This window comes from Magallana gigas, chromosome 6 (assembly GCF_963853765.1).
Source record: "Magallana gigas chromosome 6, xbMagGiga1.1, whole genome shotgun sequence".
In the NCBI taxonomy this organism is placed as follows: Eukaryota; Metazoa; Mollusca; class Bivalvia; order Ostreida; family Ostreidae; genus Magallana; species Magallana gigas.
In genome coordinates, this window is record NC_088858.1 from 15,842,575 (window position 1) to 15,869,993 (window position 27,419).

The 27,419-nt window shown below is 33.5% G+C and overlaps 2 protein-coding genes across 6 annotated transcripts; one reads left to right on the top strand and one right to left on the bottom strand.

Annotated features, from left to right (window-relative positions):
- Positions 1-8,054: 8,054 nt before the first annotated feature.
- On the bottom strand, positions 8,055-13,881 carry LOC105317570 (centromere/kinetochore protein zw10 homolog). The gene is made up of 7 exons (XM_011414250.4): positions 13,725-13,881; positions 13,267-13,472; positions 11,177-12,273; positions 10,807-10,982; positions 10,281-10,481; positions 9,142-9,276; positions 8,055-8,548 (listed from the first exon to the last, which is right to left on the bottom strand). The coding sequence occupies exons 1-7, from the start codon at positions 13,756-13,758 to the stop codon at positions 8,172-8,174; spliced, it is 2,226 nt and encodes a 741-aa protein (XP_011412552.3). The 5' UTR covers positions 13,759-13,881; the 3' UTR covers positions 8,055-8,171.
- A 4-nt stretch (positions 13,882-13,885) lies between these two features.
- Positions 13,886-24,875, top strand: LOC105339961 (acyl-CoA:lysophosphatidylglycerol acyltransferase 1). Of its 5 annotated transcripts, XM_066089266.1 has the most exons (7): positions 13,925-13,984; positions 14,648-14,698; positions 21,519-21,744; positions 21,946-22,166; positions 22,430-22,566; positions 23,669-23,766; positions 24,399-24,875. In XM_066089266.1, the coding sequence occupies exons 3-7, from the start codon at positions 21,537-21,539 to the stop codon at positions 24,851-24,853; spliced, it is 1,119 nt and encodes a 372-aa protein (XP_065945338.1). In that variant the 5' UTR covers positions 13,925-13,984; positions 14,648-14,698; positions 21,519-21,536; the 3' UTR covers positions 24,854-24,875. The 5 variants fall into 5 exon arrangements, with proteins under 5 accessions (XP_065945339.1, XP_034324282.2, XP_065945338.1 ...); XM_066089267.1 differs by lacking the exon at positions 14,648-14,698 and having other exon boundaries at positions 13,886-13,984; positions 23,669-23,804; XM_034468391.2 differs by lacking the exon at positions 14,648-14,698 and having other exon boundaries at positions 13,886-13,984.
- Positions 24,876-27,419: the final 2,544 nt, after the last annotated feature.

Consider the following 27,419-nt stretch of genomic DNA (forward strand, 5'->3'; position numbering starts at 1 on the left):
GGATTATAATATTTAAAAGATGAAAAGTAGAATTACATGAAGTTCTTTCCACTTATTCAGAAAAGATAAAATGTCAAATCCGATCATTTTATGTTAAATTGAATGAATGGCCGTTGTTATTTAGGAGTTCATCAAAATTGAATTAACGTTTCTGGAAAGAAAAGATAAACTGATAGGGTGAAACACTTGACTTGGAGGTCGTTTCAGAAACGTGCCATTTTATATAAATCTTTTCTCGTAATAACAAGATATGTTCTCGTAATTATCAGGTCTTTTCTGGTAATAACGTGATAATTAACTCGTTATAACAAGATCTTTTCTCATAATTACGAGAAAATTCATTCGTAATCTTATTCAGAAAAGATAAAATGTCAAATCCGATCATTTTATGTTAAATTGAATGAATGGCCGTTGTTATTTAGGAGTTCATCAAAATTGAATTAACGTTTCTGGAAAGAAAAGATAAACTGATAGGGTGAAACACTTGACTTGGAGGTCGTTTCAGAAACGTGCCATTTTATATAAATCTTTTCTCGTAATAACAAGATATGTTCTCGTAATTATCAGGTCTTTTCTGGTAATAACGTGATAATTAACTCGTTATAACAAGATCTTTTCTCATAATTACGAGAAAATTCATTCGTAATAACGAGATCTTTTCTCGTAATAACGAGAAAATTAAATCGTAAAAACGAGATCTTTTCCCAGTTATTAATATTACGAAATCGTTTCTCGTTATTACGAGATCTTTTCTCGTATAATAATAATATAATTAACTCGTTTTAACGAGATCTTTCTTCGTAATTACGTTATAAAAATATTTTCATATTGCCCTATTCGTCTTTTGTAATTATGTCCCTCTTAACTTAGAGATGCTTGAAACAAAAAATGGTAACGATTGGCCTCTTAGTTTTCAAGATGTTATAAATGCAAAAATTGTTAAAGGATGACGCACGACGACGAACGAAGACCAATAGCAATAAGTCAACTGAGTGACTCGGGTGACCTAAAATTTAAAGACAGATGATGAAAGCCAATGACAAGTGATCAGAAAAGCGCACTCCAGCTGCTTATTCGGACGATCTGATAAGGGGAAATATACTTTCTATAAACTAAATACCATGCATGCAATATTAGACCTTCCCCCCCCCCCCAAAAGAAAAAAATATTGCAATTAAACCCAACAAGAGGCCCATAGGGCCACGTCGCTCACCTGAGTAACAATGGCTTTATATGGGTGTTCAAAGGATATTGTGCCATATGGCCCCTCGGTAGAAAAACAAAAAAAGAATACCATAAAATAAACTGTATCCAAATTTTACACTTATTCTATGACATTAAACCCTTATGACATACCATTTTTACCAAAAATAAGATCTTATGCAAGATAGAAAACAAAATTTTGGTAGGCCGGTACACTCTTAACTTCCAATTCTCTTTATTCTAGTTCTGCCCCCTCACTTTATAAAACGATCAAATTAAATATGAGAATGTGCACATAGGTACATATTCATCTTCAACTACATTGTACTTGCTAGTTATTGTATTTTATTAAAAAAGATTCCTATATGTGAAAGAGGAAAATTGTACATCAAGGTGCTCAATTAAAAACATTCAAATATTTAATTAGTCTTTTTGCAAAGTTAGACATAGCCATACTCAAAATCTTTTTTTTTTTTGGCTTGTCAAGATTTCTGATAGGGTCTAACCCCCCCCCCCCCTCCCCTCAATGAGCCTCAGACTGCAATGTATTGACAGGCATATCGCTCTATTTTACTAAGGCCCACACTTTATTTTCATCTTTATTCAAGATCATATTTAAAAATGGCTACAAATCAAGATGATTTTCCGCTGTAATTTTTTCTTCAGAATAGCGATAATAGATTTATCCCCGTAACAGAAATGTTTTAAACTGTTTTAAAGAGATCGTTTTAATTTAATTGTGTCTGAAAAACCATCAAAGTTGGTGTAGATTCATCGTATAAGAAGGGGGCCCCAAAAAGTTGTTATAGCATATTATCCTACAAGTATATAACGTTTAGTGAGACATTTCTAGTGATAAATCAAAATTTCAGCGTCAATCGTAGAATTATAGGCAAGATACAGAACTCACAATTCTGCTTGGTTTGAGTCAATTTTTTGTTCACAAGAGTTAATAACATTCAACATAAGATTTTTAAACTTGGTATTTCCTATTCAGAATGAACAAAAGCATGGCCTTAGTTCTGAGAGCAAAGCTCTGTATCTTGCTTATAAATCAAAACTTGACTCAGTTGAAAATGATTAGTAAAGAGAAAATTGTAAATAAACAATTAAAACAAGAAACATGCACTAAAACAAAGAAAGAGCACAATTTATTTTTCATAATATACATTTACCTATATATTTCTAGCAGCAAAAACTAGACTGAAAATGCAGAGCATCTTAACAAAACACGTTGCATTATAATCAACCTAACGTAGAGATCGTACCGAATTACCAATAAAATGTATAGTATTTATAATATGGTATGCTGTTAGTGCATCAGATTATGCTAATTTTGCGCAGGTGAAATATTAACTGTCTGGTTTACCGAAGTCTATATACGGTATTTGATTCAATACATAAAAATCCCAAAATACAGGCAATATTTCCTCTCAAATTAAAAAGCATAAACGAAATTCAAAACAACGTAAAACCACGGTCATGAATGAAATGGTCAACGCATCGAAAGATTGAATCTCAATTGACTTCACGAAATTGGCACAAATATATTTAGCACGTTTCAAGTATTCCTTCGCATGTAAACTGTTGCACAACAAGCAGTTTAATTTGCCATGCGTTAACATTCAAACTTGGCTGCCTTACACAATGAACTTTCGTTTTTGATATGGAATACCGAACCCGAAGACAGAGATTATCTCTTTATTTTTATTTTCGTTAATTACTCAAAATTGAAACAGAGTTCGCCAATAATTTTTGCAATTTATGTTTTCCTTCCATAAGGATTATTTTTGCAAAATTACGTTGAATTTGCTTCAATAGTTCTTGAGAAGAAGATTTTTTTAAATGCACCCCCCTTTTTCTACAGTTTCGAGGTTTTCTCCGTTTTAAATAAAGATCGGTCTTTCATTTCTGCAATTTATAATCACCTTTCTATAGGGATGCTTTGTGCCAAAGAACTATATATGATATTAGTCAAATTTGGCCCCCATAATTCGTTATTTTTTAAGTGATTCAGGTACATTAATTTGTTGTGTTATAATATTTTATAAAAGCGTTGACATAAAATATGTTGTTCACCTATTTATTTGATTTATATGCACTCACTGGCAGTATATGACGTCAGAAGTGACGCTGTTTTCATAATTCAATCAAAATCAGTCAAAAATTGACATTTTTCTTACCTTTTTCCGAGTGGGAAACATAGAGCGACTCTTTGAACAAGAACGAACCTTTTGTCACTTATAAGTACTAGAGAGATACATCTTTGGTAAAAATATTTTGTTTGTTCAAGCAGTCGCTCAATGTTTCCTTAAAGAAAAATTGCTTCAAAACAAGCCGTTTTATGCTTAAAATGCGAAAATGGCGGGAAAAAGTAAACTTTATGATGTCATATTTTTAAATCGTGGGCACTAAAATCAAAATGAAAATTATGAAAAAACTTCAAATGTATATCTGTACAAATAAAACAAAGAATTACAGTAAAATGACAAGGTTCATTTTAGGGGGCCATTTTAGGCTCAAACCACATATAGTCCTTTGGTTGAAATTGGCGAAGTGGTTTTAGAGAAGAATTCGAAGTTTAAAATGTGAAAAGTTTACAGACGGACGGACAGACAGACAGACGGACGACGGACAAAAGGTGATCAGAAAAGCTCACTTGAGCTTTCAGCTCAGGTGAGCTAATAAATATAGAGAGTATGAACAAAGTTCTTCATTTCAAAATACAGACATTTTATATTTAGCTCATTTGAGCTTATCTGATCACTTTTTGTCCGGCACATGTTTGTCTGTCTGTTTTTCCGTCCGTCTGTAAACTTTAACATTTTAACTTCTTCCCCAGAACCACTGGGCTAACTACATTTGATACAAAACATCCGTAAGTAAAAAGTATTCGAGTTTGTTTAAATAGAAGGGGTTTTTTTCTTTCAAAGCGTATTAATTTATAACTATAAAAATATTTTGACATTTTGAAGAAAAATCATTCTCAAAATCTATTAATCTAGAAAAGCTTAAACTTGTCTGGAATCATCCCCAGTTAGTGTATACTCAAGTTTGTTAAAAACATGATCCCCGAAGGAAGAGTGGGGCCACAAATTGGGCTTTAACTTTTGCATTAAAATAGTGAAAAAGCTCGATAAAAAATCTTTTAATAAAACTATTTGGCCAGAAAAGCTGAAATTTATGTAGAAGTATCCTCAAGTAGTGTAAATTCAAATGTTTAAATCATAATCCCAATAAGTAGGGTTGGACTACATAATTATGAGGGTTCAACTTTTCAGTATTGGATTAAATAAATAAATGATAAATCTTAGTAAATTGTTAAAAATTATTTGCACAGAAAAGCTAAACTTTTGTGGCTCTGAGGCCCATGGGCCACATCGCTCACCTGAGCAACACTAGCCATAATAAAATCTACTTTATGAATTCATATATAAAATATCGGGACAAAGAATGAGTAAAATTGACCCTGTTTTAAAATATTTTCAAAATTTTCTACAGATGTTTTTATACTTGGCACCTTTTGTAACTAGATAAATTCATAGTTATATCAAATATTGACGATTGCCTTTTCAAAATGATCTTAAACAACTGTTCATATAAATATAAACCCCATGTGTGGCACAAGAATTATCCTGGTCCACAGTCTTAGCAATTGAGAATTAACAAATGCAAATATGATAATTTTTTTCCTATGTAAAAATTTGACTCCTCTATTATAGTCTCATCCTTTTTTTTTTTTTTTTTTTTTTGATTTTTAGACTTTTCTATATATTTATTACACTACCTGAAGATGTTTCCATTCAAGCAACAGCTTTTCTGCTTGATAAACGTCCAAAAATAAGATATTTCTCTATACATTCCTTTGTAAACATTTGCCCCCCCCCCCCCCCAATGGTGGACCCACTCTGCCCCCGGGGATCATGATTTGAACAAACTAGAATCTACACTACCTCAGAATACTTCCACAGAAGTTACAGCCTTTTCTGGCCAAGTGTTTCTTGAGAAGATCTTTAAAAGCTGTTTCTCTATATATACTTGTGTTCTTATATATAAAATTACCTCCCCCCCCCCCCCCCCCCCCCATTGTGGCATTACTGTACCCCCAGGGATTATGATTTGAACATCTAGAATCTACATAACCTGAGGATGCTTCCACACAAGTTTCAGCTTTTCTGGCTGATTAGCTTTAGAGAAGAAGATTTTAAAAGCTTTTTCTCTATATACATGTATATTCTTATACAAAAATACACCCCCCCCCCCATTGTGGCATCACTGTACCGCTGGGGATTATGATTTACAGCTTTTCTGGTCGATTAAGAGAAAAAGATTTTTGAATATTTTCTCTAAATATTTTACGTAAAAATTCAACCCCCAATCATGATAGGCCCCCCGGGATCATGATTTGAACAAACTTGAATCAACACTACCTCAGGATGCTTCCACACAAGTTAAAAAAAAGTGATCAGAAAAGTTTACTTGAGCTTTTAGCTCAGGTGAGCTAAAAAAGCTTTTCAACAAAAAAGTAAAACAACAAATGGGTTTGATATTTAAGGTATGCAGAAAACAAGAGGCCAATAAGCCTTAACGGTCACCCAAAAACCATGGTCCATACACAAACTTGTCGAGGAGTCTCATATATGCATTTAATTAAGTTTCATTCTGGAGTAAAAAAAATTATAATATTGTAATGACTACCTGCCTGAAATCTTTCAAAAAGGGCTATGAAACCTATAATTTTGGCGAAAAAATTATAAAGATCATGATAGAGTGCATGACCTGATATTGAAAAGGTGCAAGAAAATAGATGAATTAATTTTCCCATATTTTTTCACTTTCAAGATAGGTTTTATGTGTATATGTTTTCATAGATAAACTAAAACAAGGTGGCTAGTAGACATGTTTTATTAAAACAACCTCCCACTCCCCATCCCCAGGGGCAGACAGAAATTCTCCCTATTGGCATTAAAAAAAAACATACCGGTACTAGAGAACAGCTATTTAACATTAGATATTAAAAGTTCTCTTCACATTTGTTCCAATATAAGTACACCATTTAGTATTGATACCAATATCATTTTACATGTACTGTTTATCGATGATTTTGGTTAGCCAATTAATATTTTCCATTACATGTAATGAGTCTAAGTATTTGTATAAAGACTTCAAAAACTTATTTTGTTTCAATAAATAAAATACTTGCATACTTTTTTAAAAAATCATACAACTTCTTCATTACATTATATTTATTGATTAAAAACTCCATTATGGAGAAGCAAGGGAAGATAACTCAATTAATTTCACAATATCTTAACTTGAATACACAGCTTCATTCTTTCTTTTTTCTAAACACACTTGTATGTGAATTACCAGGGTATCTCATTTCTTTCATTGAAATTCCTGAGCAGAATAAAATAACAAGACAAATATACTCCTCCTTTCCCAGCCATAACACTTACCTTACATGTAGGTGGCATGAAATATTATAAAAGATGACAACTTACTGTTTTTTTCTAAATATGCAGTCGGTTTTTATTCAGTGTCAGTAGACCTTTCTTAAACATTCTCTATACATTAACACTAAATGACCATGCTTTTAGCCACACCCCGCATTTAGAATCCCAACCCTATATGAATATTTGTCCCCGCCCTAGATTTAGAACCCCTACCTCGGGGGACATGGAATTTAAAAAATTTGGTAGAGGACTTCCTGGTCTACAAAATTATGAATTCAGTTTTCCCTACAAGTGTGTGGGAGTAGAGAGGATAATCTTTAAACATTATATGCATTAACACTATACATCCATTTTGGCCCCGCCCTAGAGTCAACACCCATTATCTAGGGGACATAAAATTTACAATTTTAATAGATGACTTCCTGGTTAACATAATTATGAAGCAAGTCTTTCTTACAGATGTGTGAGAGTAGAGAAGATTTTTAAACATATGCATTAACACTATATGGCCTATTGCCCCCCCCCCCCCCCCCCCCAGCCTGAACCCCTGACCCACGGGCCATAAATTTCACAATTTAAGAAGAGGAGTTTGTGGACATCACAACCATGCATTCATTTTTTCCCCCACATGTGCGGAAGTAAAATAGATTTTCTAAGACTTAATACATTTTCACCATATGGCTGCACTGACCCCGCCCTAGGGCCTAAACCCTTGTCCCAAAGAAGATTTTCTAAGATCTAATACATTTTTACTACATGTATATGGCCATATTGGTCCACCCTAGATCGTGAACCCCTGACCAAGGGCCATTAATTTCACAATTTTGGTAGAGGGCTTCATGAAAATCATAACCATGCATTTAGTTTTTTCCTTACATGTGTGGGAGTAGAGAAGATTTTTGAAAATTTGCCTTTATTTGCATATTTGGCCCTGCCTGTGGTGCCCTGGGGATGATAGAGCCATGAATTTCACAATTTAGATTCTTCTTACCAAAAATGGTAACAATTAGCCTTGTAGTTTTCAAGAAGAAGTTAAAAATGTAAAATTGTTAACGCACAACGCACAATGACAGCATTAGGTCACCTGAGTGACTCAGGTGATCTAAAAATGAAGATCTTTTTACACAAAAATACACTCTACTAAGTTGTCAAGATAATTTGTACTTGATACCATGAAGTTGATTTCATCCGATTTTGGCTATCGACTCAGGTGAATGACATAGTCCTTGGGCCTCTTGAAGTCATCGGTCAAGGTCAAAACATATTTAAGTTATTATAGATGTACCACCTCTACTATAGCATCCACACTAGATCTTGCTTTGGATTCAATATTTTTAATACATATAATAAAATGTCAAAAATAATTAACATGTTCTAGTACTCATACAAACCAACAAAATTTATCAAATATATAATATCCCTTTAATCCTTTTATACATTAACAAGCAACAATAAACAAGTTCATAAAAGACTCAAGGAAACATTGCATAAATACATGTTCTCATTACAGCACTATCTTATTTTTGCCAAGATTGCTGACCGTCTGTCAGTATTCTGAAACAAAGCTCTGATCATCTGCTTCACTTCTGAGGCTGTGAGTTCATTAGCTAATGGCCCCTTGCCATCAGCCCACCGGTCATTAATCTCAAGGAGACTGGCATTCAGAACCGTGATGATTTCAGTAAATCGCAGCCATTTCGGCACATTGCGCTGAAGTTCAATGGTGACATTCACATCCCCTTCGTCATTGGTTGACTTCATTAAAGGACCAGCCCTTTTTTGAATGAGAGACATAAGTGAGGCCAGCTGTGAGGCATCAGAGGCAGAGATGTCCTCTAAACTCACAACTCTGTCACAGATTTCCACAACCACCATGTTCAGCAAGGTACCTACATTTAAAGAGCATATACTGATACATGTAAAGTGCTAACTAAAATCAAATAAAAGTACTGTGGTTTCATCAATATTGTTGAATACCAATTTTCGTGGATTTCGTTGATCCACGAAATTAAATGTTCATTGAAATGCAATTTCTATTAAGATTTGTATTGATAGGGTCATTGGCCTCGAATTTACGTATCCTTGAAACTGTGATTTTCACTTTATCCATGAAAATTGATACCCTTTAATATAAATGAAACCACAGTAACTGACTACTAGAACATGTATATTTAAAGTTGTTTTATTTATTTTAAAAAGCAAAAAACTTTCAACTTGATTTAACTACCACAGGTTGTCATTTATATTCAGTCAAAAAATCTCTAAATTCAGCAATGGATATCTTGGAAGGTTATTCTTTTAAAGCATGAAAAACATGTTTCTTGGCCCTCTTTTCCATTAATTTTTTTTTCTACTGGACATCGGATTTCAAATGCAGCATTGCCAGTTTTCTATTATTCTTCAACAGTGTTCTAATGCTACATACGTCATTCTTATTGACTTCCTATATTGATTGACATTTCGCTTTTTGGCCACACCTTACCTATTGACTTTCTGTATTGATTGACGGGAAGGATCTCCTGCCAGACTTTTTGAAGATGGCCCAGCTGGTGAAGCACCTGTTTGACTGCTTTCTCTGTACTGGTAGAGTTTGAACCCTCAGACACACTCACAAAACCTGTCAAAAACAAAACATGTGCTTTAAAGGGACTTGGACACAATTTGAGATCAAAAATTTTATTTATAATTTTTAGGTATAAAATGGTTCACCAGTGCATTTTTAATGAGTGGTCAAAATATTGAATGTTAAAAACAAGTTACAAGCGAGATACAGAGGTAAGAATTGGTTGTTATGTAAACAAAGCTAGAGTCTTATGGTTGTTTACAAAAAATGTAAAGTAGATAATTACGATTTCTTAGACAAAATGACTTGTAAAAAACAATTTAAACTAATTCAATATCTTCATAAATACTATTATCAACAAAAGAAAATTACCTTTGATTGAAACTTACACCAATACAACATATAAGTAAACAATAATAATATTCAAACTTTGTTAACAAAACAAAGAATTATGAACTCTGTATCTTGCTCATAACTTGATATCTGACTTTAAAATTTTGACATAGCATTATAAACTTCTATATTTATCATTATAAACGTTGAAAAGATGAATATTCAGTTATTTTACTCTGATGTTTCTTGTCAATAGCTGTCAAATTAAAAGACTTTTTTCTTCAAAATTGTGTAATTTTTGATGTCTTACAAATACTTTAATAAAGTTTAATTTTTAGAGTCTTAGAAATACTTTAATAAAGTTCAAATACCTTATTATTGTTTTGAGACTGCCTATTTAAATTCTCACTAAACTAATGATATGCATGGTAGTAAAATGTATTGAAATATCTTTCGACACCTGTATGATACCCTTCATAATTGAAAAGTTCAGTTACTAGAAGTACAACACTTTAACATCATTTTGCAATCATTCAAAAAAAATTATTTAGCCATAATAATCGGATTCTATCCAATTGAGTCATCAGCAGTCTGTTTATATTACATTTTCAATTAAAAGTGGTTTATCATTTAATATTCAAGGGTACAACAAGATGACTATTAATGCATTTTCTTTTCAATATAGAATCAAAGTGAAATATATGTATAAATGCATTTCCGTCTACCCTTTGCTGCCTGTAGATAGTCCAGCATGATGTCCTTTTGGGAGTTGAGTTGCTGTAACATTGTATCAGTCCCCAGTCGACGAATCTTCGGCATCAGGTCTACAAATGTGGCCTGGACGTCCTCAGGGAGGGACTTGTTGAACTGGTGGCCAATCATAGCAAGGTGATGACACACGTACATACAGTCATTGTTGAATACAGCTACAATATACATGCATTTTTTTTACAGTAATTTAAGACAGACCATTATAGTTTAACACATGTTGGTACCTTTTAAAGAGAGGAGAGAAAAAAAGAACAGAAAAAGCCAGAAGTTTCAGCACTGGTACTCCATTATGAGGGGATTTATATGAACAAAATAAGGGTTTGATCAAAAAAGCATAAACTTTCCTATCACTGACATAAACATTACATATGGAATCTAAAGGTCCTCTGATAGACCTCTACATCTGGTTTTAGCCTGATTTTAATTTGTCTTTGTCAAAAGCATAAGGTGGTAAGCAACTAATTGTTTTATTTTGCCTACCACTCATCTGTGGAAACAGTGATAAAGCCTTCTGATGTGCTGTAGGGTACACACTGCAGAACAGTTCAAACATGTTTCTGGCAGCAAAGAACAGTTGCACTGCACACTCCTGAGAACTGCTGGTAGCTTCTTCCAGTGTTTCATATGCTAGGGTCATCAACTGCTGTGTGCATGCACTGCAAACAGAAGAATTAGACACTATTCAAAAGATGAAAGAAATTTACAAATGAAAACTGTTCATTCATTATCATATAAGATTTACACTTTAAAATACATTGAATGATATAACTACCAAAAATTTGCACTGGCTTATTTTGAACTCTGAGTTTAACTCTAAAATCTGAAGATAGATGAAATATGTTTTCCTTACCTGATCTGACAAGCTGGCAGCTTAAATGTGTCTGAACTACCCTGACCAGAGCTGGCTAGCTCAACTTTCCTGGACTTTCTTTCTGAAGGGCCACCTGCCATTTCCCCTAGAGGATATTCATCTGACACCTTTACCGTATTGTGAAGCTCAGATTTCATCAGTTCTCTGGCTCGAAGCAAGATGTCCTTGGATTTCTTATTGACAAAGAGGACATCTATGTTCTTTACAAACTCTTCCAAAGCATTGTCATCTTCTGGTATAAACTTCAAGTTTACAAGTATGCCTTGAAAGGCCTTGGTTGGTTCAATACAGTTGGCTTCAAATTCTGCCATATCTTTGTTATTGTGAGGAATGGCTGGTGTTAGGCATTCTTTGACAATCAACTCCAACAGTTCTTGTGAAACTTGCCTGCCGACACACGATAGGAAATTCGTTCCATCCTGCACTGTCAAGTCTGAGAAATACTTTTCCAAGACTTGGATGATGGTCATAACATTCATATACATTTGTTTGGGAGGGGGTGGAACTGGGGTCTTTTCATTGTTTACAGTTACTATGACAATATTCTCAGGAGTGTTTTTGACTGTTGCTGTTGAGTTAACAACACAGGGTTTAAACAGGTCAGAAATCAATCTTTTTCCAAAATTTTTTAGGGTAGATTCCAGATCCCCAAGCGTTTCCATTGCTCCTATAATCTCAGACAGCACATTACCTCCGGATGTTAACTCCAGCTGAAACACTTGTCTGGATTTGCTCTGGCTGTTCGCGTCACTGGAGCTCCATGATATCATTTGTTTCCATTTCTCGGTCATTTCAAATATCAACTTCTGTTTCTGTACACAGCACTCAGTCTGCAAGGCCATCAGTACCTCAATGTCATCATATCCCTCCAGGGGTGTACCTAGTAGTACATCGGCCTTCAGTAGGGATGCTGCTGCTTCAGAGTAGCTGTGTCTTTTATTGGCTGAGGCAGCACATTCCAAGTTGTCTTGTATCTGCAACAGCCTTTCCAAAATCACTAGAACACATTTGTGGTTTTCTAAATCCCCTTTCAAATTTGTGAGGACTTCTTTGGATAATGTTAGCTGGTTTTGTACCTAAAACACACACAACAGGATTTTCGAAACCATAAGTTAGAGCTATCAGAAATATTTATTTATTATTATTTTCACTCTACTATAAAACATGTGATCATTTAGTCTGGTACTGTATGCTATAGTAGTACTGGTACTCTAAATGTGTAATACTGGAATTAATTTACAAGTCAATTCCTCCCATTGGCCAATGTCAACTCCATATAAGTAGCAATATTATTTTAATTTTTTTTATCAAATCCATCATTGTTCCTTTAAAATTTTGATCTGTATGTACTTTAGTTACCCTTAATCATTATAATCTATATCCATTTCCCAATAAGCAACACCTACATATATATTTTCTATTGAATTTTCAGAGTATTTGGTAAGCAAGAAGACACAAAAGACAGTTTTTCAGTCTGGGTAGATCCAAACACAGTATTAAATAAATATCCCAGGATTGCAGATTCTTGTGTTAACAAGAGCCCTGTGCATGATGGGTTGAGGAGATTGGACATATGTACGACCCTAACTTAATTTAAAGCTGCATTTCTTAAAATACATACTGATTTTCTCACAATGTAAACAGCTTGTACGTATCCTTGTTTTGATGTGCAGAAGTTCACATTGATTTAAAGTTACAAATTTAAATGACTGATGAAACTCTTTTGTTTTCAGATATACAAAATACTGACCTTTTAACTAAAAAAAACCCACACCAGCTGAATAAACTTTAGACTAACCTTATGTAATGGAGAAAAATGCATATTTATTGGTAACAATTAGGAATGGATGTTGTAGCTGCAAAACTGAAGCAAGCGCAAAAGATACAAATATTACAATTTTAATGGCAACAAATGTCTGAAGCTGTGGAAGAATATGCAAACATGAATTATGAAGGACTGTCCCGAGATTTGATGAAGGCAAATATCAGAGTTATCGACTCAGACTTCTACTGAGGTTACCGCTTTTAAGCCAGGGACATATGTTACGTTTTTAGGCCAAGATACTTACATCGTTTTCTATCTTTTCTTTTGCATCATGTAGATCCCCAGAAACCTTTTCTACGTTTTCAACTAAAGCTGAAGTAGCTTGAAGTTTTTGGGTGAAGAAATCGACGTACTTTCCTCTTGTGACCTCAAAGATTTCAAGTTTCAAATCCTCCATCTTCTTGCCCAAGAGATCCATTTTACCTTGAATCTCCTTTGCTTCAAGTTGTCCTATAATTAAAAGCTACTGTTATAACTGTCAACTACTGAATTAATACGAATTAATCAACGGCATAGTTCCATACTGTCATTAAGTATCTTAATCCTACTGTCGTTAAATATCTCAATGATTTTAATTCAAAAAGAGGAAATTCGAAATAAGGTAAAAAACTTCGTCTACGATCGCACCCTCTACGATTCAACATAATACTTCTTAACATAAACTTGGAACTAAATTCGGCCTTCCTAAGTTTTGAGATATACCTGCACAGGACAAAACCTGGGATACAAAAGACATTTTCTTATCCTCTCTGATTCCCGCGAATTTTTGCAACGTTTACATGGAAGTTTTTAAATCGGGTTTCCTCGGACAAACCGTTTACCTCGAACATAGAGTTAAGAGAGGTCCGAATGGGATTAAATATAGGTAAGTCGTACAAAAAACCATTTGCTAAACCTTGATAAGATCAAGGATGTGAGCAAAGATCACATGTCTACATCTGGTAAATTTGATTTTGATAAAGGTATGTATTAGTAATCGATAAGTCTGTATCATCGGAAAGATCACCAAAAAATGTGACCCAGTACATAGATTATACTGTTGTAACGTTACAGCCTTGACTGCCAAAATGTGCGATGTAAACAAATCAGTGATAAGCTTGACTGAGCACCACTGTCAGGATGTCATGAGAGAGAAAGGCGCGGGGTTGGGGGGGGGGGGGGGGGAGGGGGAGGGAGTGGTAGGTAAGTACTCTATTATGGGTACAATACCTCCGGGTTTTTTTTTTTATTAAGAATTGTTTAAGGGTAATACAATTGAGTTTAAGTTTAATTAACTTCATATAATTATTTAAGTTAAGTTTGTTTTGGAGACAAATATATATTCTGTATTTAATGATATGATCAGCCTTAGTTAAGCACAATATGAATCTCTCAATTCATTATAATTATTTCTATTTATCGTCTACCTATCAAGATCTTGATGTCTGCATTTGATTGCTCTAGGGTCGGGCTTATATATTAAAACTGACCTACAGCTTTAAAAACCTATCCTATATAAAACTCTAACAGACCAATTGTTAAGCTGTTAAGCTGTTCTAGGACACAAAGTTGGAAATCTCTACCACCAAAGACATAATTTGTATAATTCTTGGTGGAAAAGTTCATTTATTAATTCTATCATGCAGATAAGGAATTTTCAACTTGAAATAAAAAAACATATATGGTGCCGATCAGTGGTAAGTTGGTAACTATGGTAGTGAATTAGTTATAATAGAAAATGATACAATAAACTTTTATATAGCATTAAATATGACGTAAGCTCGATATTCTATTTACCGTAGCTGCTACCGCTAGATTAGGGTCTCATGCAAGCTATAGATCTATCTAAGCCCCTCAAATTTGAACAGTATATCAGTCACAATCTTGATCACACCCTTGAATTGAGTAAATTCATATAGTAATAGGGTTTTTATTATAATGATGTGAACACAAGGTGCAATTTTTCATCCGATTTACCATCCAGTTATCTCATCTAATTCAATTTGGACTAAATTTGTACCAATGTGACCACATTATATGTAAATAGTGAAAGCATAATATGAAAATCAATGGTAAATTTGATTGCATCTGATTTTCAATTAGTTATTATAAAGAACAATACATTTTGCAGAACTGCTCTAATGTTGTCATATTTTGTGCAATGTGATTCTGATGGGCATTCTTTCCTTTCAGTTGAAGGTTTTTTTTCCAGATTAAGGCAGATTAGCTTAATTCATTTTCATCTTTCACATAGCAATTGTTGTGATATTTTGCAATACAAAATGTATAAGGTAATTAAATGATAAATTATTCATTATGCACTCATCTTAGATAGTCTAATTCCACATCAGGGCTAAGCCTCTGCAAACCCTTTATCATAGACCTTGAATCTTGTTCTCTGAAATTTCACTGTGACCATTCCTGCACTCATTATGATAAGTGACTCCATTGGTCGTACATGTATTTGATCGATGGGATTTCATTCTTTGCACTGTTAGCCCAATAAAAATGACCACTTTGTTGCAAGACCATAATGAAAACACTGTGAAGCCAGCGTGTTTTATGTTTTTCATGAAGGCTATAGGCCTGTTTACGAGATTTCTCAACAATACCAAACTGACATGTTTAACAAATGTGACCATGAAATCTTCCTATCGGAAACAGAACACCATGTCCTCCAAGAGGAAGGACTCTTATGGCATTCTTTTTCATCTTGCAACATCTGGCCACTCTTTTACTTTATTGACCTCCAATGTCTCTATATTCCTTGTCTGCCACTGTTGATATTTTTAATGACATCATGTAATGTGAGTTTTTAATACTTATTTAAAAAATTCTTTCAATGGCTTTTGTTGCTGATGTAATCAAAAACATGTATAGGCACATGGTACATTGGTACATATGTATGTTTATATGATATTGACCATATTGAAAAATGTTTTGTTGATTTTCAGCAGTCAGAAAGGTTTTTTTTTATGTTTTTAGCTCACCTGAACTGAAAGCTCAATATGAGCTTTTCTGATCACTTTTTTGTCCGGCATCCGTCAGTCTGTCTGTCTGTAAACTTTTTACCTTTTCCACCTCTCCAGAACCATTGGGCTGATTTCAACCAGACAAAGTATCCTTAGATATAGGGGATTCAAATTTTTAGAATAAGGGCCTAGCCTCCTTTCAAAGGGAGATAATTACCGGTAAAAATCATTGAAAATTTGTTGGTATTTTTCAAAAAACATCTTCTCAAAAATCAGTTGGCCAGAAAAGCTTAAACTTGTGTGGAAGCATTCTCAGGTACTGTAGATTCAAATTTGTTCAAATCATGATCCCCGGGGTAGGTTGGGACCACAATTGGGGGGGGGGGGTGTCAAATTTTTCCATAGGAATATGTAAGGAAAAAACTTTAAAAATCATTTTCTAAAACACAATTTGCCTAGAAAAACTGTAAGTTAGTCAGTACCTGATTGTGAGATTAAAATTTGTCAAAATCATAATTGCAAGAGTAGAGTTGGGCCACAATTGAGAGAGGGGGGAGGGGCATCTTCACTAGCCAAGGGTTTCTGATCCGCACTGCTTCTCACAAACCCTTGGCATATCGTGCTATCAAAAGTCGGAATTTATTTTCCTGGATTTTGATTGGGGTTTACTGCAACCGTTCGACCAATCAAAAAATGCAAAACATATCTGATTTTAATTGACAATGTTTTCCTACTGTTTATTCACGAGTATCTCTAACACACATAGCTCAAAACCGTTATTTTTTAGTCTTTCTGTTTGAGCCTTCGTGATGCATGTATCACCAAATAAGAAGAAGTACACTTGATTGTGTATCAACGCGTATCAACAGGGGGGAGGGGCTCCAATTTTACAAAGGAGAACATTGAAATTATTCACAAAAATTCAAATGTTATTATGTATGGTTGTACATATATGCAGACTTTGGCCCCTGTAAATTCTTGAGCCTCACAAGCGGTTCTAAATTTGATATTTATAATCCATGTATAAAGAATTATACAGAATCTAGTATGTGACATTTTTCACATATTTTGTTTAAGACTCCATAAATCTGATTTCATTATGTCTATTGTTGCTCAGGTTAGCAATATGGCCCATTGGCCTCTTGTTTGCTTTAGTCTCTGATTAAGCACTTGTCAGATTACTTGCCCAAGCACTTGATCACATTTTAAACAATTTTGATACATTGCATATACTACATGTAAATTCACCTTGTGCTAACATTGAGTATAAATTGCTTTATTTTTTTCTTTCAAGGATTTCTAGACTCTTTTCAAATAAACATCGTTTAAGCATATCAATGCAAAATCCTTGATATGTATTATATTTTGCAATAGATACTGTAATGAGTTAATTAATTATGCTAGATGTAAATACTTGTCTTTATTAACCAAACTTGGTTAGTGCATCTAGTGAGATAAGCAAAATACCAACCATTTTACAAAGTTGCAAATGAGCTGGAATTTTAAATGACTGCATATCCTATAATGAGTATAAAATTTAAATGGACAATATCTATGTAATTATCTGCTAAGATAAAAGAAGAAACATCCATTATTCAGTTAATGTATTAACTGTTTCTGAACAATACTTTTTAAAGGTTTACCACTCTATAATATTTCGAACCTTAGATTAGTATGTGTAGAAATTTTGAAGGAGATAAGTCGGTGTTTACAAAACGAAAATAGGAAAGTCTAAAACCAGATTTTATAGTCCCACTTTTGTGTGCATACTTTTGCAAGTTGGAAAATAAATGTTTTGTAGGTAAGTGTGACATTTACGAGTATGTCATTCTGATTTCAGTCGTCATGTATTTTTGTTGCAGTGAATGTACAAATCAGATTTAAGCTGATTTTATGATGGATATTGTTGATCAAGTGAGCAATGTGGCCCATAGGCCTCTTGTTTTATTATGGTTTATTCAGGATGATATCAATTTTGTTCAGGGAATTTTTTTTTCCCGAAATTTTTATTTTACTGGTATTGGTTTTTAGTAAAGATACCATGCTAAATTCGATTGTAATTTTGTATTAAAGCGACATTGTTCTTACCATAAAAGTTTATAGTAAACATAATAACAAACCCCTTGTTTGTTGGTACAACACAAAAATTCTAAAAGCCACACGCCATAAACTTTTCATAAAACATGAATTAAATGGTCATATCACTCATGGTAGAAAAAATTTTAAATCGTGAATGTTGTGAAATTCAAAGTACTATAATGTGTTAACTGCATGCAGGTCTGTTGCTCACGGTCTGAACAAATTCGGTTGAACGTCACCTAAGTGTTAGAGTTTTTTTTTTATTCTTTCGTGTTAAATACTGAAATCTGATTGGTTTAGACGCAGTTCATAATCTGTTCTATTACCCTCAGCGTTAGCAACGCACTTAGCAACGGGTAACATTACGAATTATTATACTTTCATGTTAAATACTGAAATCTGATTGGTTTAGACGCAGTTGATAATCCGCTCTATTACCCTCAGCGTTAGCAACACACTTAGCAACAGGTAACACAACGAATTGTTACATGCGCGTAAATTATGCGCGTACGGTTCGCCTTACAATTCACGTCATTTCTATAAAAATTCTCTAAACTTAAGACATTCAGTATAATAAAATAAATAGTGCCTGTTTGGGAGGATAACAGTTGAAACTGACACCCCTCGAAAACCATTGTCAACCTCCGCTTCGCGTCGGCTTACAATGGTTTCCTCGGGGTGTCAATTTCAACTGTTACCTCCCAAACAGGCACTATTTATATACTGTTACCCTCCCAAACAGGCAATATTTATATAATGTGCTTTGAAAAAAGATGCAATTTATAGCTTAATGTCGTCCTTAATTATATATATATTTTTTTTCATACGGAGACCTACAGACCTGTAGCTACATGTACGAAATGTGTGTTGCGTCTTCAGCCTTCTTTCAAAATATATATACAAATCTACGGGAAGAGGGAATGATGACCGCATTTACATCTAATACATAAAAAAATGTTCAAGTACCCAAACTATTGCTAAAGGAAGAAAGGTCAAGATCTAGTAAATGATTCCACACTGTCCTTTTGGTGCTAGAAGGAATTATTCTTTGAGTATTGTGACCTCATAATATTCAAAGAATGATTCCTTATTACTTATATTTATATAATTTTTAGCCACTGTGCGATTAAATGTTTAAATATAAATGGATAAATATAATTATGGATTTTATAGTACAAAATCGATACGTAGTGTTATCACAGGCAAAGCCACTGGAAAATGTAAATATATCCGTATATATGCGCATCACCTTGTCCCGGAATTAGTGCCTTGTCCTGTAACTATAGTTTACTGTATATAAGAGCAGAGCAACAAACTTCGATGGAAATGAGGGGTGCACTTACTTAAGAACTTGTAAAATATATATATATAATTTGAAATCCACTGAAGAGCCGATCAGGCGAAAGCGCTCTGGATTAAATTTGAAAGAAATGGATTATTGTGTTATCGTCTACTGAAAACATTTTTCTATATATATATATATATATATATATATAAAACTTAAATAAATGAAAACACAAAGATCGAGTAAAACATAAGCGCTTTCATTTTCTTCAGATGTTTTACAATACAAGTTTTATATATATTTCACCGACCACTGAGGTTTTTCTTGGATTTATCTATATATATATATATATATTACCTATCACAGATTCTCACAACTATCACAACTATGCAGTTTTGCACCAGACTTGCCACAGGCGAATATCTGTTTAAGTTATGTTTTTGTCTTTATAATATATTTGTTCAATATTATACTTACTGCGACCAACATGTGTAAAGAAGATTGGGGGGGGGGGGGGAATAAGATAGTGCAAATGCCCATTCGGTTTAGTCGTGAAATACAATTTTGAATTTATTTTTTTTTTCAATTAAATCCATTTAAATATATTATAATACAACTTTGCAAAAGCATAATTTCTAACTATATTCAGTTTTTAGAATATTTAACAAACGATGAAAAAAGTTTGCATTAAATTTTGGTGGTATCGAACCCATAACATAAAAACCCTAGATATATACATTTTTGTAAGGTTGGTTTATGTCGGGTGCACTAACCACTTAGCCATTTTAGACACAATATAGTGAGCTGCTTCAATACTATATGTGACTTTTGCCACGAATTTACGGACTTGTATTATTTTTTCAAAACGTTCAATTGTTGGACACAAAATGATATTTTTCATGTACATAGTGGTTCATCTCTCCACATTTTTGTTGACTGAAATCGGTTTGTATGAGAAAAATATGGGGCACAGACCCACTCTATGAAAGAAAATGCCTTGAAGTTCTAAAAAATGACACTACTTGCAGGTTTTTTTTACGTATACGCCTGTTTGAGTCAACATATTCCAAGTATTGAACATATTTATAAGTAACAAATCATTGATATGTTAAATATATTTTGTTTTAAATGATTTTAAAAAAAATCAAATTTATTGATATTTTAATTTTCAGTAGTTTGTCGGATGGTGTATGGGCAATTTACACGCCTTATCCACCAATCTTCTCTGTGTGATTTAAAAGCAGAGGTCTTTAAAAAAGTTTTTAAGAATGCAACTTTTAGATGAGTTTCGTGAAATAATAACCACACCGACCGAGTATTAAATTCTGCTAGGTCCAATTTTAATTTTAAAAATGTACGCTTTTTTACTTAATACTTAGTGCATGTATGTGTATAATAATTGGCATTACAGTAGTTTTCCCGGTCAGTTAAACCATATTTCCATGGGAAAATTATGTAAACAAAATTTGTATAAAACTTGAAACAAAACTTTTCTTATAAATACGGGTTTTAAGGTTGAAAACAGGAAAGATGGTATAGATAAGAAGTACGTATGTAATGATTTAAAGCCATGATAATTACAAGTGGTTATTTCTGGTGTTTATCACGTATACATGTAGTTACCCTCTTTTAGAAACCAATGAACCTATCTAGTTTATATATATAACGTAATATCCGGGATAACCGGAACAAATACGTCCTTGTGTAATTGAAGGGTTACATGTAAGGTCCGATGTTTCCTCAATAACACTACCACATTTGTTACTTGATTGGATATTAAGAAGTATAGTCTGCTGTGCTTTACTCTTCAAGACTTTTACACTGGCATTTGACCACTGGGATTCATTTCTTTCTTGCAGTAAGAATGTTTTTCAGGGACAATATTTGGCTTTGCAATGTATTTTTGTCGCATGTGGATATACCGTAGTTGTGAAACACTCGAACTTTACAGATTTGAATGTTTGTTTTACATCGTTTGTTTTATAGGCCCTCTTCAATTTAAAAATGACAACTTTTTTGAAATGCAAAATACGTCGTAGGAAATCCAGAATAACCGTAGAAGTTCAGTTTGTTGCACTGAAAGAGTTTGGTTGAGAATCTTGTATTAATTATTTATTACCCTTTAAATCAAGGTCTCATTCTGATTAATTTAAATTAATTGATTTATGGTTTTCTCTTTAGGATAACGTGATACAAACGATGCTGTTCCCTGGACCTTATTACGTGATTAAGGGGCTATACTTCGTGTTCTCACAGTACTGTGTTGTCTCTGTGTTCATCACACTCCATATCCTCCTGCTGCCGTTAAGGTTCACCGCCCCTGCACTGTACTGGAAAATTGACGCCCTTCTGTTCAAAGCTTCCCTGGGACTCGTGTCGTCATGGTTTTATACAGAGGGAGTTACTTGTACGTACACTTGTATATGTACCCCGTCATCGATATTAAATTTTTAATATTAAGCTTGTATTTCGTTTTAATTTCAAAATACATCCCCCCCCCCCAAGTTTTAGTTTGTAATTACCAACAAATTGAATATCCTAAATAGATAGGACACTTGATAACGATATTTGACTGTAATCACGAGTAACGGATTTGTTGATTTTCCAGTGAAAGAGTCTGGGGACTCTTTGAAAGACATCTATAGTGATGAGGTCCTTCTTCTATGTAATCATCAATCTACCGCAGACATTGGAGTTATGATGCAGTCAATGTATTCAAAGGGTCCCACGGCCGGTCACTTGATCTGGATAATGGATCACGTGTTCAGACTCACGCACTTCGGTTGGATGTCATGTTTTCATGGTGATTTCTTTCTGGAAAAACCCAGGGTTGTACTTTTTCAATTTTGAAGAAATAATGTAAAAAAAGAAAAAGAAAAAGCAAACGATATTTGAACTACACTGTATTAGTTTTGCATCAAAATACTAGTACTTTAGTCTGTCTTTATTTTTAATTCATGAAGTACTAGTAATTGAAAAGTAATGCATTGTCCATATTACCAATAGAATCCTTCAAACATTTAAATCACCTGAAGATAAAAATTAATTGTAACGACCAACAGTTTATTAAAATATCGTTTATGTCCTTTTAGACTGAAGCAAAACGAAACGAACAGATGCGGAATATGAAAGAGCATATCAGAAGCGCCTACTCAGATGGCATGAAGAAATGGGTTGTGCTCTTTCCGGAGGGTGGATTTTTGTGTAACATGCGTCCATCAAGCCAGAGGTACTGGGGTTCATAAATCAAGCACGCGAGGATTAATTAATTATTTACCTAGAACCAATTCTAGCCAAGTACCTCTTCTCGCACTTGCATTGAAAAGTCATAATTTCACGCGTAGAGCTATGTGGTGGCGGAAGTTAGTACTTGATGAGATTTGGTCCATAAGGCCAGAAGTACAATCGTCTTTCATATCTACACCCTTCTGAAGTTTTGTATCTTATCCAAACTTATTATTATGAAATTTCTTGCATTCTGATATGCGTCTTTAAAATACTAGTATTTGTTGTATTACTAATTTGATATTTAGTAATTATGATAAAATAAAAATATTTTGAACACTCAACACAACCGTACCAATCGCCTATGTTTTGCTCAAATTACTTTAGATTAGCATGTCTCTAGTTACAATCGAAGGGTCTATATCCTACTTAAAGATTATGTGATAAATCTTCGTTACGTGCTCTAAGTGTTTACGTTTAGTAAATACCGTAACATTTTATAGCACCATCTTCAAAATTCTGTAGAGTAGAGAAGATGAATGTCACGCTGTACATTAATTGGAGAAATCTGCCATGTATCTATGTTCTGAATTTGTTTCATACAACGATTTATATGGGTCTTAAAGCATGTTGTGTACATGGTTATTTTTGCCCCGTGTTTTTTCGCCCGTCTACTCTTGCAAACGAGTTTTGTCTCGTCTTGAATTCGTCAAGACACAGGTAGAAATACATGTAAATAGTCTTTCTAATTAACATTGGATTTTCAATTTATTTTTTTAATTCGCCCAGTCTTAAATTTGCCCGCTGACAACGGGGGCAAAAAAGTAAAAAATAAAACGGGGAAAGTATATCCCTGTACATAAAGTAATTAGTTAGAAGTTAATTTTTTCCAGAAAGATGTGTTACTGCATGATGAAGTCTATTGGATGTGTGTTATTTTGGAAGATGCAGTTTTACAATGAAATAAACCTTGATCACGATCGTCGATATTAGGCTTAATTATGTTATATCACAAAAAGTGAATTTTAAAATCATTTGACATTGTTTTTGGACACCTATTATTATGATTTATGCGTAATTGAATGTTTCTTTCATTCTCTTCTAAGGTACGCAAATCAACATGGTTTACCCATACTTAATAATGTCTGCCTGCCTCGATTGGTCGCAACACAAACAATTATTGACGAGTTGACCCCAAAAGAAGGTAGTCACCATTTAGATTTGGAAGATTCGCAATCAATAGCAAGTTTTTATTAACACACATTTCAGAAATTAGTATGAGAAAATCTTTGTAAGATTGTCATTTGAGAAACAAAGTTGTTTTTTTTATTTCATTAATTGATTTAACCAGTAAGTTATATAGGATATTTTGATTTTTTTTCACTGGAATACCGGCATCATTCATGTGTATATAGTCGTCTGTATTAAACTATATCAAACTGTATATCATTGACAAGAAGATACTGTGAAGAAAGAGTGATTTCATTTAGATATCATGTGATGTTTAAAAGATAAATTCTGTGCGGATGTTATAACCTTACACGTGCCTTCTTTTGAATGTACTTTAATAAAGTTTGCATTGATATTTATCAAAACTATTTACTCTTATGCTTTTTTATCCTATGGCTGATCTAGTAAATTTTTTCACTGATTATTGATCATATATTCAACGAAAAGTTTTAAAGAAAGTAAAGATTGAAAAGTTTAATGAAATCTGTTACTGCCAAAAAGAGTTGTGTAATCAAATACCGCACACTGTATTGTAACGTTTGGTCATGAGGTTGTACAGTGTACAGATGTTTTCTAACACGTTTACTTTGTGGTACGTTTTACCAGGTTCCTCCGACTTAAAGAAGTGTCGGAATCTGAAGTGGATCGTGGACACCACCATAGCATACCCGCGGGGTGAGGCACCCAATGGTCTGTACCTTATTTTCTCCAGGGGAAAATTCCCGCCAATTCGCGTCCATTATCGAGTGTTCGATATAAAAAGCGTGCCTCGAGACGAAGAGGGTTTCAAAAACTGGATGTACGACAGGTATATAGAAAAGGAGGCCATGTTGGAACGTTTCTATAAAACCGGTTCCCTTGTGGACAACCTTACTGAATCTATTGACACAGATGTGAAAGGAGCCTTTTTCTCTGTTTTATTCTACTTTGTAATGGCAGTGTGCTTTAGCGTATTTTTATATTTTCCTGTTATATCGTTAGTGAATTTCAAATGGATTTTATTGATTGTTTTAATTTATATGATTTATTTTGCGTATAGTTTTGTGAAAACCTTCTTCTGATGAATAAATGCAGTTGATATCATATCTATCTTTCTTTTTTTATCTGTTGAGTCTTTCCGGTGTACTGGCCTGTGATAAGATCTAGGAAACAATTGGTTACAATTCATTTCTTTTGGTGGTTGAAATGAAATTTTAAAAACAGATTGTTGATAAATTAAAACGTTGTCTACATACATGTAGGTCAAATAAAAGGTGCACTGTGGATTTAAAGTTTTATGGATGAAGGTATTTGTGAAAAAAAAAATCAAGGAAGGGGATAGTGGTTTGTATGGACTGCAAAAGTGTTCTAAAATTCATCATCTGAGCCACGGTCTGGAGGAGTCCCAGCCCCGCCCAGATATGCTGATTAACCAATCAGATGTCGTAATGACGATTACGCACGCTTGTTTATAATGTAAATGTCTATACATCTTATTTATATTAAATATTATATTCGACGCCAGGAAATATCAGGTACGCTGTATTTTTGCACCAAAGAAATATAGATATTTAATTTTTTTAATTATAAAAATTCATTAGTAAGATTATTTTGATATAAAAATACGAAATAATGACCTGGCTCCGGGGCCATAAAAGTTAGACGAGCTCACTTTTGATCTCAGTCTCACTTTTCCACTATATATTCCTTTTGTAAAAGCGAGACTGAGATCAAAAGTGAGCTCATCTCAGTTTTATGGCCCCGGGGCCTGGTCATCAAACCTCATACTAATAAACTAAGATGCTGAATTAGTTTTAAAAAATGAATATTAGAGGGACATGTTTGAGACCAGGAAGAAATGGTTTGTGCAGTAGGCCTACCACATGTACTTGCATCAATCCCATTTTTAAAAGAGTGACAAGTAAAGTTAAAAATCAATCAATACAAAATCACAAAATATGTTTGAAAACGATTTATTTAGCGACAATCACATCAAATATCTTAAGTTTTATGCATTAAGTTAAAACGTACGATACAACTGCAGATGGTGTTTAGTTACGCCACTCCGCATCGCATACGGCTGTCCCTTTGGCTCATCCATTCTTAACATAACTATAAAAGATAAAATCAATTGTCAGTTTAAGATATATATCTTTGCCCACGTTCGCAAAAACGTGCATTTATATATTTTTGATTCGTAGAATGAAGTCAGTATACATAAGCTCATTTCATAAATAATTATAGGAGTGTTAAACTTTAAATCGTAGTTCTCGTTAAAATACGATGACCAATTGTATCTTAGACTAATGATGCAGCTCTGTAGTAATACATGTACATGTATAGCTATGTTAGGATTAATTATAACAGTTGATGATGTCTGACTCAAATTGATTTTGGTGCATGAAACTAAATGTTGATCGTCCTGAGTTTCTAGAGATGCCCTTGAGTCTGAAGAAGATGGCTGCAAAACTATATGTGCGATAGATTTTTTTCCAAAAAATTTAAAGGAGATACGACGTCTCAGATTTACTTATAATGTTAAAGAGATGCAGAGTCAATTAAATATCGTTTATGAATAAATTCTCAAATTATGTATCTACTTATGTGTACATACCTTTTAAAAACAGTTTTGGGTAGAGAAATGGTGTAGTTTTGGATATGCCAAAATATTTGCGATCAATTTTAGCTCACTTTAGGTGAGGGATTAGAAACTAGCTGGTGAACTTGCCGAAGACCGAATTTGTACATTTTGCTTTGAAAATGATATATAAAATGAGATTCTTTGAATTTTAATTACATTCCTTTGTATAATGATTACAGAAGAAACCGTTTTTGGAGAAAGCCAGATTTAATCAATTACTAGAAGGGTCAGATGCGGATGCACTAAACGCACTTATTTCAAATTATCCTCCACAGCTAGGTTCCAAAATGCTGATAATATTTCATCTTTTATTGTTCAGCAAGTAAATACAATTGTACACGATATTATTACCGTAAAATGAAAGTACGGGATATAAAATGACAGGTTTTTAATGAAATATTTATTGGCATATCATTTATTGATGTTAAATGTATTGTTGTCGATACGCAGATATATACTTCAAACTGTGTTGAAGTTTTTTTTTTTTTTAAATTCGATATCTTCGATTAACTTTAAAATGAAATGGAACTTGCATATATCTACGGCAATTTTCATGACAATGACCAAAATAGTTAATTTTTATCAAAAAGACAATGGAATGGGACTGGATAATCAATGTAACATTATGAACAACATTTTCGACACTACATGCAGTAGCATCAGTTCTCTTTTATTGTACAGAGAAATTTATGAAGATTCTCTTACAGAAATTTTCACCTGAAAATTGTGAGGAAATATATGGTGTACATAGCTGTATATACATGATATAGTAGAATTGTACGTACCGGTGCTCCTTCTATGGTAAATATGGGTAGATAAAGATTTGGAATCATAATTATTTTTTACTACATCTGGGAGTACATTTTAATTTAGTAATTTAAACATATTTTATTGAATAATACGAGTAGGATTGGACAACATGCATAACCTATGTATATCCTCTCCTTCTTATATAATAGGTCAAGTTACATAATAAGTATATAGGATATAGTATGTATAATATATAG